We start from the raw sequence: 14,393 nt of genomic DNA, 5'->3' as shown, positions 1-14,393 counted from the left end.
CTTCGGCTGAAAGAGGTGCTGTGCCTCTGCTTTCTTTAAAGTGAGGACTAACGTCTTGAAAAGCACACCCACCCGTTAAACGAGGGTTCAGATGGCGAATCATAGAATAGCAGAGTTGGAAGGGGCCTACAAGGCCATCGAGTCCAACCCCCTGCTCAATGCAGGAATCCACCCTAAAGCATCCCTGACAGATGGTTGTCCAGCCACCTTTTGAAGTCCTCTAGTGTGGGATGGCGTAGTCCTACTTGGAGCTACCCTCTCTTTTGAGTTGTGTTTAAGAACATTAAAAGATCCCTCCTAAAATCAGACCGAGGGTCCATGTAGGCCAACGCTCTGTTGACACAGTGGCCACCCAGCTGTTGACTAGGGACCCACAAGTGGGACATGAATGCAGCAGCACCCTCGCACTCAAGGCCCTCAGCAACTGGTGCATATATAGGCGATACTGGACGTCACACTTCGCCAACTGTGCTAGCAGCCATTGAGCACCTCCTCTAGGAATTTATCCAAACCCCTTTGAAAGCCATCCAAATGGGTGGCCATCACTACATCTTGTGGTCGTGAGTTCCAGAGTTTTAGCTAGGTGCTGTGTGAAGAAGCCCTTCCTTTGATCTGTCCTGAATCTCCCAACCATCAGCTTCATAGGGGGACCCCGTTGGGTTCTAGTACTACGAGAGAAAAGCTGTCTCCTTGTCCACACCTATCATGTCCACCCGTACCCTTTTCTTTTTCACGCTAAACAATCCCAGCTGTTTTAACCCTTCCCTACAGGGGAGATGCTCTTACTGCGTTTTGTGAAAGCTGGTGTCCAATACACTTATGGGGACGCAATACCGAAATATGACCTTGATGTTAAGGCCTAGGTAACTCACTGGCCATAGCAAAAACTGCCCTCTAAACATTTTACCTATTTAAAACATTTTACCTATCGGGCTTCTCAGCGCTTATTTTCCAGGGAACTCTGTCTGTGGTACATGGCACACACACACACCGCCCCCAGGGCCGGTGCTACCATAGAGGCTACTACTAGAGCACCAAGGTAAGGGGGGCGCCGAACGCCGCACCCAGAAGCCGCTCTCCCACAGCGGCTCTGAGAGGGCGGCTTCTGGGCGTGCCGTTCCGAAGACACCCGCCCCAGCTTCCTGGCTTCGCTTCGGCTGGGCGGGCGAGATGGCACTGCACACCCATGTACGCTGGGGTGGGTGAAAGCAGCTCACCTGCCTTGGGTGCAAAAGTCTGGCAACGGCCCTGCCCGCCCCCAGTATCCTCACAACAACCTTGTGAGGTGGACTGGCTAGACTAACAGCAGTGGGCCTCAGGTCCTCATGGCTGAGTTAACATTTGGGATACCCCACCCCAGTTTCTGGTCTGGCCTTGATAGTAGTTCCTACCAATGGTAGTTTTATTTTTGGGGGGGGGGCGAGACAAGAAAAACCAGCGTACACATGACAATGACAACACCCAGACATTTCAGTGAGAAGGTCATGTCTATTTCAAGGTACAAAAACGTGGAATTGGCCACTCGGTTTTCCAGTAAGGTGGGCGGAGAAGAAAGGTTTTTGGATGTAAACTGGTAAAACCTTGAACTTTGAAACCCTCCAAAACGGTTCTAAATAGCCAACGCCACTCTTTTTGATGGGTGTTTCCCACATTCCCCCCCCCCCCCCAATCTTAAGCAGTTCAGTAAGCTTTCAAGAACGCCCCTAGAAATTTCACAGCATGTTTAAAAGGTACATTCAGCTGCCAGGTCCAAAAGTTGGGCAGGAAGAGGGAGAAATCCAGGGAGGCAGAGCAAGGCCGGAGCAAAACGCTTCGACGAATTTCTCGGTAGGGAGAAGCCGCAACTTCAGGGAAGAACTGCGCAGGACTCGGACGCTTGTTGATTCGGCCGTGCTTTTTCTTGGGTGCTTAGAACAGCTACCGTAACTGGTGCCAATGGCCGTGGTACGTGGGAATGCTGGGAGTTGCAGCCTAGCCGGCCACCGCACCATGAAGGTTGCCAACAAGACATGATAAAACACAGATCCGATCCTGTACATACCATCTTACAAAGGACATGGGGGTGTGGAGTAAAAGCTTTATCAGACTGTGACTCCGACCTGCTGGTTTGTTATTCATAAAAACACCCCCCCCCCCAAAAACGCTTACATGTTCTCTGATCCAGCTGTTGTAGAAGTGCCGTGTTTCCCCACGCTGGGGCAGCTAACCACGCACTTCTTTTTTGCGGGATTAAAATCCGAACATTTACACCTGAAAAGGTGAATTTGTAGAGCAGGTAAGAATCGCCCACTGCTTCTGTTTCGGGGAGAAATCACGGAGCTGGGGAGGCGTCGTGACGGAGTGCGGTGACTCATACAGAGGGCAGGCCGTCCCGCTTCACGTCTCTGCGTTGGGGTGTGATCGCATCGTGGGGAGATGGCCGTTCCGCCCCCACCCACCCCCAGCAGCTGACTGGTAGGAGTCTACAGCACTGTGGCAAGCGGCCCTCTCGAGGTGAGCATTTGGGACGCAGCGGAGCGCTTAAATTTCTCTCAGGATCCTGGTTGGGAATGATCCCTTCCTGCAACCTCCTTTGCGTTGCCTCGTACTCGAAGGAGGGCTGAGAAAGGATTCAAACATTCAAGAACGGTTTCAGCTTCCTTTGCTTTCACGTTACACACACACACACACACACACACACACACACACTCTCCTGTGTGGAAAAGTGGTTCGGGGACAACTTGACAACCGCAACTTCTTTAAATCAACGGTTGAAACTGAGTGCCCCTGGGCACTAAGGACGCCAGTGTTACTTCTGCTGGGGAGGCAGAAACAGCAGCAGTCAAAGTGATAATGACACAAGGAAGGGGGGGGAGGGAAGGAGGAGGGGTACGTGTGTGGACAAAAGATTTCCCCTTTAAATAAGAACGCTATAAAGCTCCTCCCGCAAGTTCGTTACAACACAAAAATTAAAGGGGAAGTCGCTCGGTCGACGTTTGAGTAGCGTAGAGACCCCAGCGCTGGAGATCGGTGGGGGGGCGGTGGGCTGAAGACGCCAATTCCGGAGCGCCCCCTGTTCAGGCTACAGCTTCCGCGTGCCCAGCTGAAAGCGGGCTTCTTCCGAGATGCCGTACTGTTCCAAGGGGTCCTGCAACGCAAAAAGGAGACAAGGCAGAGAAGGTTACGGTTTGACAGAGCCAGACTGAAGCGCCTGCCTGCCTGACTCAATCTTGCACAGGATGCTGAAGGCCTTGGCCGGATGGGAACACCCCCCCGCTGAACTCAGTGGGATTTACTTCCAACCGTAGGAGTTGGAAGTGAAATTGGAGATCACCTAAGCCCCGCCTACTGCTCAATGGTGATCATTCCATAATTGGGGGGCCACCACCGAAAAGGCCCTCTCCCCTGTTGCCATCCTCCGAGCTTCCCTCGGGGTAGGCACTCAGAGGAGGACCTTCGATGTTGAGCGTGTTGTACGGGTAGGTTCGTGTCGGGAGAGGCGTTCCGTCAGGTATGGTGGTCCCAAGCCGTGGAACTCCCATGGCGTCTACTCAGCTGCTTATACGATGTGAACTGTTAAATTATATACTGGATTTAACTTGACTCATGGTTTAATTTGTTATTTAGCTGTGTATATTCATTGTTTTATATTGTGTGATTTCATCCGTACGTCACCCCGAGATCCTAGCGATATAGGGCGGGATACAAACGTTTTAAATCAACGAATAAAGTGTTTGTTCGTACGACTTTCAAGACCTTTTCGCCTCTCCCTCCTCCGCAATCCCTAGAAACCAGATCTCTGTGGCTGTGGGCACGGATTCATCTCGCTTCTGCAATCCATGCATGGAGAGGGGGGGCACGATATCCTTCCACCCCCCACCCCATAGCCAGCCAGCCCGCTAGTAAATGTTGAGGAGCGCTTTCAGAATGATGGCTGTCCTATAACATGGCCCAGTGCAGGACCAGCGTCAAAGGTAGGCGTGGATGGACCGCCGCCCAGGGACCACCCCTAGCAAGGGCCTACTGAAAGAGCCCTCTGGGCTACTCCTTTTTTCACCATGGCAACGGCAGTGGTGAGGAGGAGCAGGAGACACCATGGCCTGAATGCTCATTGGGCATCTGTCCATCAAGCTAGCAAATCACAGAATAGTAGAGTTGGAAGGGGCCTCTAAGGCCATCCAGTCCAACCCACTGCTCAAGAGCAGCTGGGGACGATGGCGATGAGAAGCGAGGCTTTCTTAAGTTTTCGAGACCTCGCGGTCTGGAAACAAAGCCCTATGAAGAAAAACTGAAACAACTGGGCATGTTTAGCCTGGACAAGAGAAGATGGAGGGGAGACATGATAGAACCAGCCAACAGTGCGATATGGCTGCAAGAAAGGCAAATGCTATTTTTTTTTATCCTGGTTGCGCTTTTTATACTGTATTTCGTAATTGTGTTTTTAACCTGTTGGATGTTTTTTGTGGTTTTAATTTTTGTGAACCGCCCAGAGAGCTTCGGCGATTGGGCGGTATAAAAATGTAATAAATAAATAAATAAATAAATAAATTGAGCTGCATTAATAGAAGTATAGCTTCCAAACTGCAGTACTGGTTCCTCTTTATTTGGCCCTGGTCAGGCCTCATCTAGAGTATTGCATCCAGGTCTGGGCTCCACAGTTCAAGGATGCAGACAAGCTGGAGCGTGTTTAGAAGATGGCAACCAGGATGATCAGGGGTCTGGAAACAAAGCCCTATGAGGAGAGACTGAAAGAATTGGGCAGGTTTAGCGCGGAGAAGATAAGATTGAGGGGAGACATGAGAGCACTCCTTTTAATACTTAAAAGGTTGTCACACAGAGGAGGGCCAGGATCTCTTCTCGATCCTCCCCGAGTGCAGGACATGGAATAACGGGCTCAAGTTACAGGAAGCCATATTCCGGCTGGACATCAGGAAAAACTTCCTGACTGTTAGAGCAGTACGACAATGGAACCAGTGACCTAGGGAGGTGGTGGGCTCTCCCACACTAGAGGCCTTCAAGAGGCAGCTGGACAACCCTCTGTCAGGGATGCTTTAGGGTGGATTCCTGCATTGAGCAGGGGGTTGGACTCGATGGCCTTGTAGGCCCCTTCCAACTCTACTATTCTATGATTCGATATCCTGATGCTGCTTGCATCAGAGGTCTGCACCTCCCCCAGGGAACGCTGCATGCTACACCGAGCCTTCAAGCTACAGCTTCTAATTCCAGCCGATTCCTGCCCGTATCAAAGACACCCACACTTGCTGGAATACACCTGCGGCCGCTCACCTTTCCCGTCATCTTCTGGATCTCGTTCCGATAGAAGATCAGGCTGCTTCTCATGAACTCATAACTGTGAGCAGAAGGAGATTAGAGCCACTGAGCTGCTGGATTTCTATGGCATTGCCCAGAAATAGCTGCCACCCACTGACTGAAGAACCACCCACGCCAGCATAAACTAAGTTTTTATCACAGTAGCCCTAAAGCTTTTTTAGGAGCCGCACAAAGATTAAAACAACAAGAAGGTCTGTGATCTAACAATCGGAGAAGCACTCTACAAAAGGGGAAAAAAGAGGTCCCCAAGTCCCAGGTGACTGGCTGGTCTTACCTGGCCTGACGAAGCACCTCGATCCACTCCTGACACTGTTCTTCCGAATCGCATTCAAAGTAGTACTTCCTTTCTGGTTCCTCGACGAAACCTGGAAGCGCAAGGCGACACCATAACTTTCCTGGCCTCTCCTCTTCTGCAGTCCTTTCTCCACTGTCTTGGCTTCAAATTGCAAGATCCTTGGGGCAGAGCTCTCTTTAGGATTTGTTTCTGCACTGATACCTCTGGTCGGCAATCTATTTTTAATCCGGGGGGGGGGCAGATTTTGAACTGTACAGAGGCTGAAAGGGCAGCTAACAGGGGGTCTCTGATTCCCCCCCCTGAAGAGGGCTGCACCCCCTGCTTCCAAGGAACAGTGTCAAGGCGACGTTGAGACGAACGTGGCCCTGCGATTGGCCAGAAAAAGAGCAATTGAAAGAGACCTGGCTGATGGTTCCTTGCCAGGAAGGACACTCCGACAGGAGGATGGGGAAAGGATACTCTGGATTTTAACTTGGGTGTTTTAAATTTGTAATTTCGCATTGCTGCTGTTTTTATCTGGTTGAGCTTTTATATTTCATTTTATATGATGGTTCTGTACTGTTGTTTTATACTTTGAATGTTTTTAATTTTTGTGAACCGCCCAGAGAGCTCCGGCTATTGGGCGGTATAGAAATGTAATAAATAAAATTAAATAAATAAATAAAAATCCACGTACCGAATAGCCACCAAGTGCTACTCAAGCAAAAATACCAGCAAGGGAAGGTCTACAGTGCTAGCACTGAAAAATTGATCTCCCTCCTCTTCCTTTCCCTTCCATTCCTCATCCCTTGTGTATTATTATTATTATTATTATTATTATTATTATTATTATTATTATTTGCATTTGTATACCGCCCCATAGCCGAAGCTCTCTGGGCGGTTCACATAAGATAAAACACTTAAAAATATACAAAGATTAAAAACCACAAAAACAAGCAAAATACACATACGTTTAAACCCCCTATAACAACTTTGAAAACCATGAGCCAAAAAAAAAGAGGGTAAAGTCAGATTTGAACAGTTGCCAACCGATGAAGCTCTTCAAGTGAAACTTTTCATGTCATAGCTGAGATCTGCATTATCATCACCTGCTATTGTTTGCAGATTAAACTTATGTTAAAGGCACAGCAGCAGAGGCAGGAAAAAAGTTGGCAACCCTATGGTTAAGGATGTACGGATTTTGTTTAATTCATTCTGTCTGTGTTTTGCAGATTGTCAGATACCTTTCATTCCCTCGTTGACTTGAATCAGATTCTCCCCCTTTTTTTTAAAAAAAAAAGTCTTCCAAAAAGTTCATGACAATTTATGAAACTTTTGCTGTCACATATAATATTGCCTATTTTTCTTCATTCAGGGTACAATCAATAAACACACACACACACTCTACTACTACTACAACAACAGCAGAGAGTAAAGACAGATCAGTGATGTATAAAGTATGTGTGTTTGTTTAAATGGCACATATAGTAGCATATTTTCCAGAAACCTTTGTATGACTAAATTTGTGTACTAAAATTATGTCATTTTAGTTTATAAGCCTGGGTTTTTTTTGGGGGGGCTCTCCTTCTTTCTCTCTCTTTTATCATAGAATCATAGAATCATAGAATAGCAGAGTTGGAAGGGGCCTACAAGGCCATCGAGTCCAACCCCCTGCTCAATGCAGGAATCCACCCTACAGCATCCCTGACAGATGGATCATAGAAGTTAGAAGGGGCCTACAAGGCCATCGAGTCCAACCCCCTGCTCAAGGCAGGAATCCACCCTAAAGCATCCCTGACAGATAGATCATAGAATCGTAGAGTTGGAAGGGGCCTACAAGGCCATCGAGTCCAACCCCCTGCCCAATGCAGGAATCCACCCTACAGCATCCCTGACAGATGGATCATAGAAGTTAGAAGGGGCCTACAAGGCCATCGAGTCCAACCCCCTGCTCAAGGCAGGAATCCACCCTAAAGCATCCCTGACAGATAGATCATAGAATCGTAGAGTTGGAAGGGGCCTACAAGGCCATCGAGTCCAACCCCCTGCCCAATGCAGGAATCCACCCTACAGCATCCCTGGCCATCGAGTCCAACCCCCTGCTCAATGCAGGAATCTACCCTAAAGCATCCCTGCTTGTCCAGCTGCCTCTTGAAGGCCTCTAGTGTGGGAGAGTCCAACAACCTCCCTAGGTCACTGGTTCCATTGTCGTACTGCTCTAACAGTCAGGAAGTTTCTCCTGATGTCCAGCTGGAATCTGGCTTCCTGTAACTTGAGCCCGTTATTCCGTGTCCTGCACTCTGGGAGGATCGGGAAGAGATCCTCGCCCTCCTCTGTGGGACAACCTTTCAAGTATTTGAAGAGTGCTATCATGTCTCCCCTCCATCTTCTCTTCTCCAGGCTAAACATGCCCAGATCTTTATGATGTGAGCCACTTTGAGGGACCGTAACAGTCGGAAAACGGGGACAAAAAAATGTTGTAAATAAATAAATAAATGCTACTTCATGCATCTTACTTATTTTATTGCATTTATTGCATTTTTACACCGCCCAATAGCCGGAGCTCGCCGGGCGGTTCGCAAAAATTTAAACCATTGAAAGTATAAAACGACGGAATAAAAACATTTTAAAAATTGGCTTTGTCTACACATGCAGCAGAAAAAAGGTGGAAGGTTTCAGTCTGCGGGTAGAAGAGACCTCAAAAGAAAAGAAAGGCTTCTCTCTACATTTAAAAATCGAAAACCAACTCCCTGCAAGTAGAAAGCTAGCACTTCAGGGAGTATGGTCCCTTCGTTCATGCAAAAAAATGATATGCATTTTTCTACTTTAAGGTTTGGAGGGGGTTATGCCCAGAAGCGCACACACACACACACACACCCAACAAAATGTGACACCCACGTAGGCCAGGTCTGTGCATTGACCTGAAGACAGGGATATGGGTTCTAGACCGAACCTCCGTGCGGGGTTTCGGCTGCTGCAAAGAAAAGCAAGCCGAGCTACCTGGAAGGAATCGCGGACAAAAATGGGAAGGCAATTTCTTCCCCTCTGGTTTGCAAGAAGCCCTTGTCTGCCTTTCTGTTCAAGGACCTTGCGGCGTTTCCTGCCTTGCTGAAGGAGACGCTACTTCATTGTGTGAACAACGAAGCCTTGTTAGATGAAAGCGGCTTTGCACGCTGCCGCCTGCTATCTTTCCAAGGCCGGGCAAACGGAGCGGGGAGAAGAGCAGCGGAGTGGGCTAGGAGAGGGGAGCAGGAGCGTCTTGCTTCCTGCTGTTTGCAGACTCAAGGGGTGTGTGTGGCAGGTTTGAAATCTCGGAGCTGCACACGTATACACACACACAGACAGAGTTTCGGCCAAAGACAGACGCTTGTGATACCTGGGAAGGGGGAAATGTCAACGGAACATCAGAAAACCTCGGTTGGATCATCGTCTAAATGTTCATCTAGAATCATAGAATAGCAGTGTTGGAAGGGGCCTACAAGGCCATCAAGTCCAACCCCCTGCTCAATGCAGGAATCCACCCTAAAGCATCACCGACAGATGGTTGTCCAGCTGCCTCTTGAAGGCCTCTAGTGTGGGAGAGCCCACAACCTCCCTAGGTCACTGGTTCCATTGTCGTACTGCTCTAACAGTTAGGAAGTTTGTAGGCCCCTTCCAACTCTATTATTCTATGATTCTATGAAAAACCAAGGCAGAAGTGGTGCCCTTATTCTGGCCAATTGGGAGTCTAGAGGACAGCGCAGGGGACTCATTCAGAGACAGGAGCCTTTCATTTATTAATTTCTCACACCATGCTGGCAGGGCTTTCCAGGACACAGCAAAGCGCAAACTCTCAGATCTGGTAATAGAGCTTGGGACGGGGACTGGGGGGGGGGGGGCATATGGCAGATCTAGGATTCAATTCCTGGTTCTACAGCATGTGTGTGAAAGAGAGGGGGAGAGAAACCAGGATGATCAGGGGTCTGGAAACAAAGCCCTATGAGGAGAGACTGAAAGAACTGGGCATGTTTAGCCTGGAGAAGAGAAGATGGAGGGGAGACATGAGAGCACTCTTCAAATACTTAAAAGATTGTCCCACAGAGGAGGGCCAGGATCTCTTCTCGATCCTCCCAGAGTGTAGGACACGGAATAACGGGCTGAAGTTACAGGAAGTCAGATTCTGGTTGGACATCAGGAAAAACTTCCTGACTGTTAGAGCAGTACAACAATGGACTCAGTTGCCTGGTGAAGTTGTGGTCTCTCCCACACTAGGGGCTTTCAAGAGGCAGCTGGACAGCCATCTGTCAGGGATGCTGTAGGGTGGATTCCTGCATTGAGCAGGGGGTTGGACTGGATGGCCTTAGAGGCCCCCTCCAACTCTACTATTCTATGATTCTAAGACAGGTCGGAAGGGAGTTACCCAACTAGAATCCCAACAAGTACAGAGTGTCCTCCCTCCTCTCTGTACCTCACTTATTAAGAAGCAAAATTGGGCCAAGGGCACATGCACGGACAGCAGACAAGCTCACGATCCTCTCCCTCTCCCGGTCTTTTTCCGCTTAAAAGGCTGCCAACGTTCTAGAGAGAAGCTGCCTCGGAAAGAGTCCCCCCCCCAATGTCCCCCCCACAAAGCATCTCCCCCAAGGACTCACTGATAGAGAAGACGTGTTCTTCTTCTCTGTTGATCTTGCAATGTTCTAGCAGTAAAGCACCAATGGGCTGGAGGAAGAGAGAAAGGGATTCCACATCAGCATTCCAGTCCTGAGTAAGGTTTTCACTTTATTGTTTCAATCTGGTCTGTTCTTAACCCGTTTTCAATTTATATCGTAAGCCACGAATTATTATTTTTTATATACATGGAAAACAGGTTGTATGTTCCTTAGTTAATTATTATTATTATTATTATTATTATTATTATTATTATTATTTATTTATTTATTTATTTATATAGCACCATCAATGTACATGGTGCTGCACAGAGTAAAACAGTAAATAGCAAGACCCTGCCGCATAGGCTTACATTCTAATAAAATCATAATAAAACAATAAGGAGGGGAAGAGAATGCAAACAGGCACAGGGTAGGGTAAACAGGCACAGGGTAGGGTAAAACTAACAGTATAAAGTCAGAACAAAATCTGTCTTTAAGTTAAATACTTAAGAGCACAAACCGAAGCAGATGAAAACATGGCCTACAGCTTGCAGCTGTCCTGGACGGGGTTGCACTCCCCCTAAAGGATCGGGTCCGTAGTTTGGGGGTGCTCTTGGATCCAGAACTGTCACTTGAGGCACAGGTGAACTCAGTGGCAAAGAGCACCTTTTATCAGCTTAGGCTGATATACCAACTACGCCCTTATCTGGACGGAGATAGCCTTGCTACAGTGATCCATGCTCTGATAACCTCTCGTTTGGATTACTGCAATGCGTTATACGTAGGGCTGCCTTTGAAAACGGTCCGGAAGCTTCAGCTGGTACAAAACAGGGCAGCACGGTTACTAACAGGGACTGGCCGGCGAGACCACATCACGCCAGTCCTTTTCCAGCTTCATTGGCTGCCAGTCCAGGTCCGGGCCCGATTCAAAGTGCTGGTATTGACATTTAAAGCCCTAAACGGTTTGGGGCCAGGTTATTTGAAGGAACGCCTCCTCCCATATGTACCTGCCTGGACCTTAAGATCATCCACAGGGGTCCTTCTCCGTGAGCCCCTGCCAAAGGAAGTGAGGCAGGTGGCTACCAGGAGCAGGGCCTTCTCTGCTGTGGCACCCCGGCTGTGGAACGAGCTCCCCAGAGAGGTTCACCTGGCGTCTACACTGTACTCTTTCCGTCGCCTGCTGAAGACCTTTATATTTTCTCAGTATTTTAACACCTAATTTAACTTAAATTTAAACTTTGCTTTAATTCCATATTTTAACCTATATCAATTTTTGCTGTGTGGTTTTATCCAGGTTGTGCTTTTCAGATTGCATTTTGTATTTGTGTTTTTAGACTGCGGGGTGTTGTATTATGGCTCTTCGTGGTTTTAATTTTTGTGAACCGCCCAGAGAGTTTTGGCTATTGGGCGGTATAAAAATGTAATAAATAAATAAATATGCATAGGATTGCACTTTTAATCAGGGGTGCAGAACCAAACCTGGCCTGCATTTGGTGCAAGTCAAATTCGCTGATGTTTCCCGAACGCCCCAATCCCCTTTCTCCTGATTACCAATCATGTTGTGGTTTCCTGGCTTTTGTGCAGTTTTTCTCCCTAGTCTAAAAGCCTGAAATCTCTCTCCTAAGGAGTCCTGAAAATAATAATAATCAACATTCCAAGATACCCAAACGATCTACAGGAAATGAAACTCTATTAGTCACTGCCTACATGTCATCCCAGATACTATAAGAGACCATCGTTAATGAGGACTGTTAACTTAGAGTGACCCTATGGAAAGGAGGACAGGGCTCCTGTATCTTTAACAGTTGTATTGAAAAGGGAATTTCAGCAGGTGTCCTTTGTCCGACTGCAGCACCCGGTGAAATTTTCTCTTCGTCACAACAGTTAAAGCTGCCGGACCTATACCAGAGTGACCAGATACAAAAGAGGGCAGGACTCCTGCAGTGTTAACGGTTGTGATGGAAGGTTACAACAACTGGGATTGTTTAGCTTGAAAAAAAATACGGAGGCTAAGGGGAGACATGACAGAGGTGCACAAAATCATGCATGGTGTGGAGAATGTGGAGAGAGAGGCATTTTTCTCCCTCTCTCAAAAACTAGAACCCAGGCTCATCCCATGAAGCTGATGGGTGGGAGAGCCAGGACAAATAAAAGGAAGGACTTCTTCACACAGCGCAGAGTTAAATTGTGGAACTCACTACCACAAGATGTAGTGATGGCCACCAATCTGGATGGCTTTAAAAGGGGCTTGGATCAATTCCTGGAGGCAAAGGCTATCCATGGCTGCTAGCCCTGATAGTTGTGTGCTATCTCCAGTATTCGAGGCAATAAGCCTGTGTGCACCAGTTGCTGGGGAACATGGGCGGGAGGGTGCTGTTGCACCATGTCCTGCTTGTTCATCCCTGGTTGGCCACTGTGTGAAGAGAGTGCTGGACTAGATGGACCCTTGGTCTGATCCAGCATCAGGGCACTTCTGATGTGATGAAGAGGGAATTTCTCCAGGTTCTCCATATATACAAATGACACCTGCTGGAAAATCCCTTTTCAATACAACTGTTAAAGATACAGGAGCCCTGTCCTCCTTTCCATAGGGTCAGCCTAGTTAACTTGAGTGGACTTGGGATCAATATTACTCATCCATAATGGTGATTCCTAACAGCTGACGACTATTACCTCAGCCTCGTCTGTTCGGAAGTAAAAGAGAAAGTTGACCACCAGCTTCACCAGACGCTTCTTCGATGCTGTGAAGAGACACAAACCAGTTATTTGACTGTCAGGGTGGGTGCAGGATTATCCCCCCCCCACACACACATATATGGATTGGAAGAGCAGTGCTCCAAGATGTACCTGTACTCACCATTACCTATTAACTGCCCAGAAAGCTTCAGCTACGGGGAAGTATAGAAATGTAATAAATAATAATAATCCTACTCTGCACACCAGACTATGGTGCACACACGTAAAGGCGGATGGGGTTCCTGTATCTTTAACAGTTGTATTGAAAAGAGAGTTTCAGCAGGTGTCATTTGTATATATGGAGAACCTGGTGAAATTCCCTCTTCATCACAACAGTTAAAGCTGCAGGAGCTACGCTAGAGTGACCAGATTTAAAAGAGGGCAGGGCTCCTGCAGCTTTAACTGTGGTGATGAAGAGGGAATTTCACCAGGTTCTCCACATATACAAACGACACCTGCTGACATTCCCTTTTCTAGACAACTGTTAAAGATACAGGAGCTCCTTTCCATAGGGTCGGCCTAATCTATGCCGGCTGGGAGTTGTAGTGCAAGAACATCGGGGAAGGCTCATGAACCGCCCCTCCCCGCAGTATGGAATGAAAAGCCCACTCATATTCCTAGTCCCCAATGAGGGCGAAACCACAGGAGGTGGGGGGGGGGAGGCGCTTCTTCCCTCAGGCGGTGCCAATGGGGCGCTTCCCTCCCTGGTATGACGTCACGCCCTCCCCCCCACATATCCCTGGTGGGTGACATCACGGCCCCTCTCCCCCTCCAGGGTATGACGTCACGCCCTCTCCCCCACATATCCCCGGTGGGTGACGTCACGCCCTCCCCCCCACATATCCCCGGTGGGTGACGTCACAGCTCCTCTCCCCCTCCAGGGTATGACGTCACTCCCCACATATCCCCGGTGGGTGACGTCACTGCCCCTCTCCCCCTCCAGGGTATGACGTCACTCCCCCCACATATCCCCGGTGGGTGACGTCACTGCCCCTCCCCCTCCTCACCGCTCCCCTTCTTGGGCACGCGCATGAGGATCTCGGCCGCCTTCTCGGCCGGCTGCCGGGAGAGCGCCAGCAGCTCCCGCTCGTTGTACCGCATCGCCTCAGCCGCCGGGCCCCCTCTGCCCTCCCTCCGCTCTATGGTCCCACCAGGAACAACTTCCGCCCGGGACTCTATGGTCGCTCTCCTTTTTCCTAGAGTCGCCCCCCCTCTTTCCGGCCTTGCGGTCGCTCACTTCCGCCTAGGGACTCTATGGTCGCTCTCCTTTTTCCTAGAGTCGCCCCCCCCTCTTTCCGGCCTTGCGGTCGCTCACTTCCGCCTGGGGACTCTATGGTCGCTCTCCTTTTTCCTAGAGTCGCCCCCCCTCTTTCCGGCCTTGCGGTCGCTCACTTCCGCCTAGGGACTCTATGGTCGCTCTCCTTTTTCCTAGAGTCGCCCCCCCT

General features: G+C 48.9%; 1 protein-coding gene across 1 annotated transcript; it reads right to left on the bottom strand.

Annotated features, from left to right (window-relative positions):
• Positions 1-1,468: 1,468 nt before the first annotated feature.
• PLEKHJ1 (pleckstrin homology domain containing J1) lies at positions 1,469-14,080 on the bottom strand. Its single transcript, XM_063146910.1, has 6 exons — positions 13,956-14,080; positions 12,886-12,953; positions 10,216-10,282; positions 5,585-5,675; positions 5,266-5,329; positions 1,469-3,127 (listed from the first exon to the last, which is right to left on the bottom strand). Exons 1-6 carry the CDS (start codon positions 14,047-14,049, stop codon positions 3,062-3,064), a joined length of 450 nt encoding a protein of 149 aa, XP_063002980.1. The 5' UTR covers positions 14,050-14,080; the 3' UTR covers positions 1,469-3,061.
• Positions 14,081-14,393: the final 313 nt, after the last annotated feature.

This window comes from Elgaria multicarinata, chromosome 23 (assembly GCF_023053635.1).
Source record: "Elgaria multicarinata webbii isolate HBS135686 ecotype San Diego chromosome 23, rElgMul1.1.pri, whole genome shotgun sequence".
In the NCBI taxonomy this organism is placed as follows: Eukaryota; Metazoa; Chordata; class Lepidosauria; order Squamata; family Anguidae; genus Elgaria; species Elgaria multicarinata.
This window is presented reverse-complemented; position numbering and strand designations above follow the sequence as displayed.

Coding starts and splice junctions, on each gene's coding strand:
- PLEKHJ1 (XM_063146910.1), bottom strand. CDS start 14,049: ATGCGGTACAACGAGCGGGAGCTGCTGGCGCTCTCCCGGCAGCCGGCC. Junction 12,954..13,955: donor CGTGCCCAAGAAGGGGAGCG/GTGAGGAGGGGG, acceptor GTCTCTTCACAG/CATCGAAGAAGCGTCTGGTG. Junction 3,128..5,265: donor TCCAGAAGATGACGGGAAAG/GTGAGCGGCCGC, acceptor TTTGCGTTGCAG/GACCCCTTGGAACAGTACGG.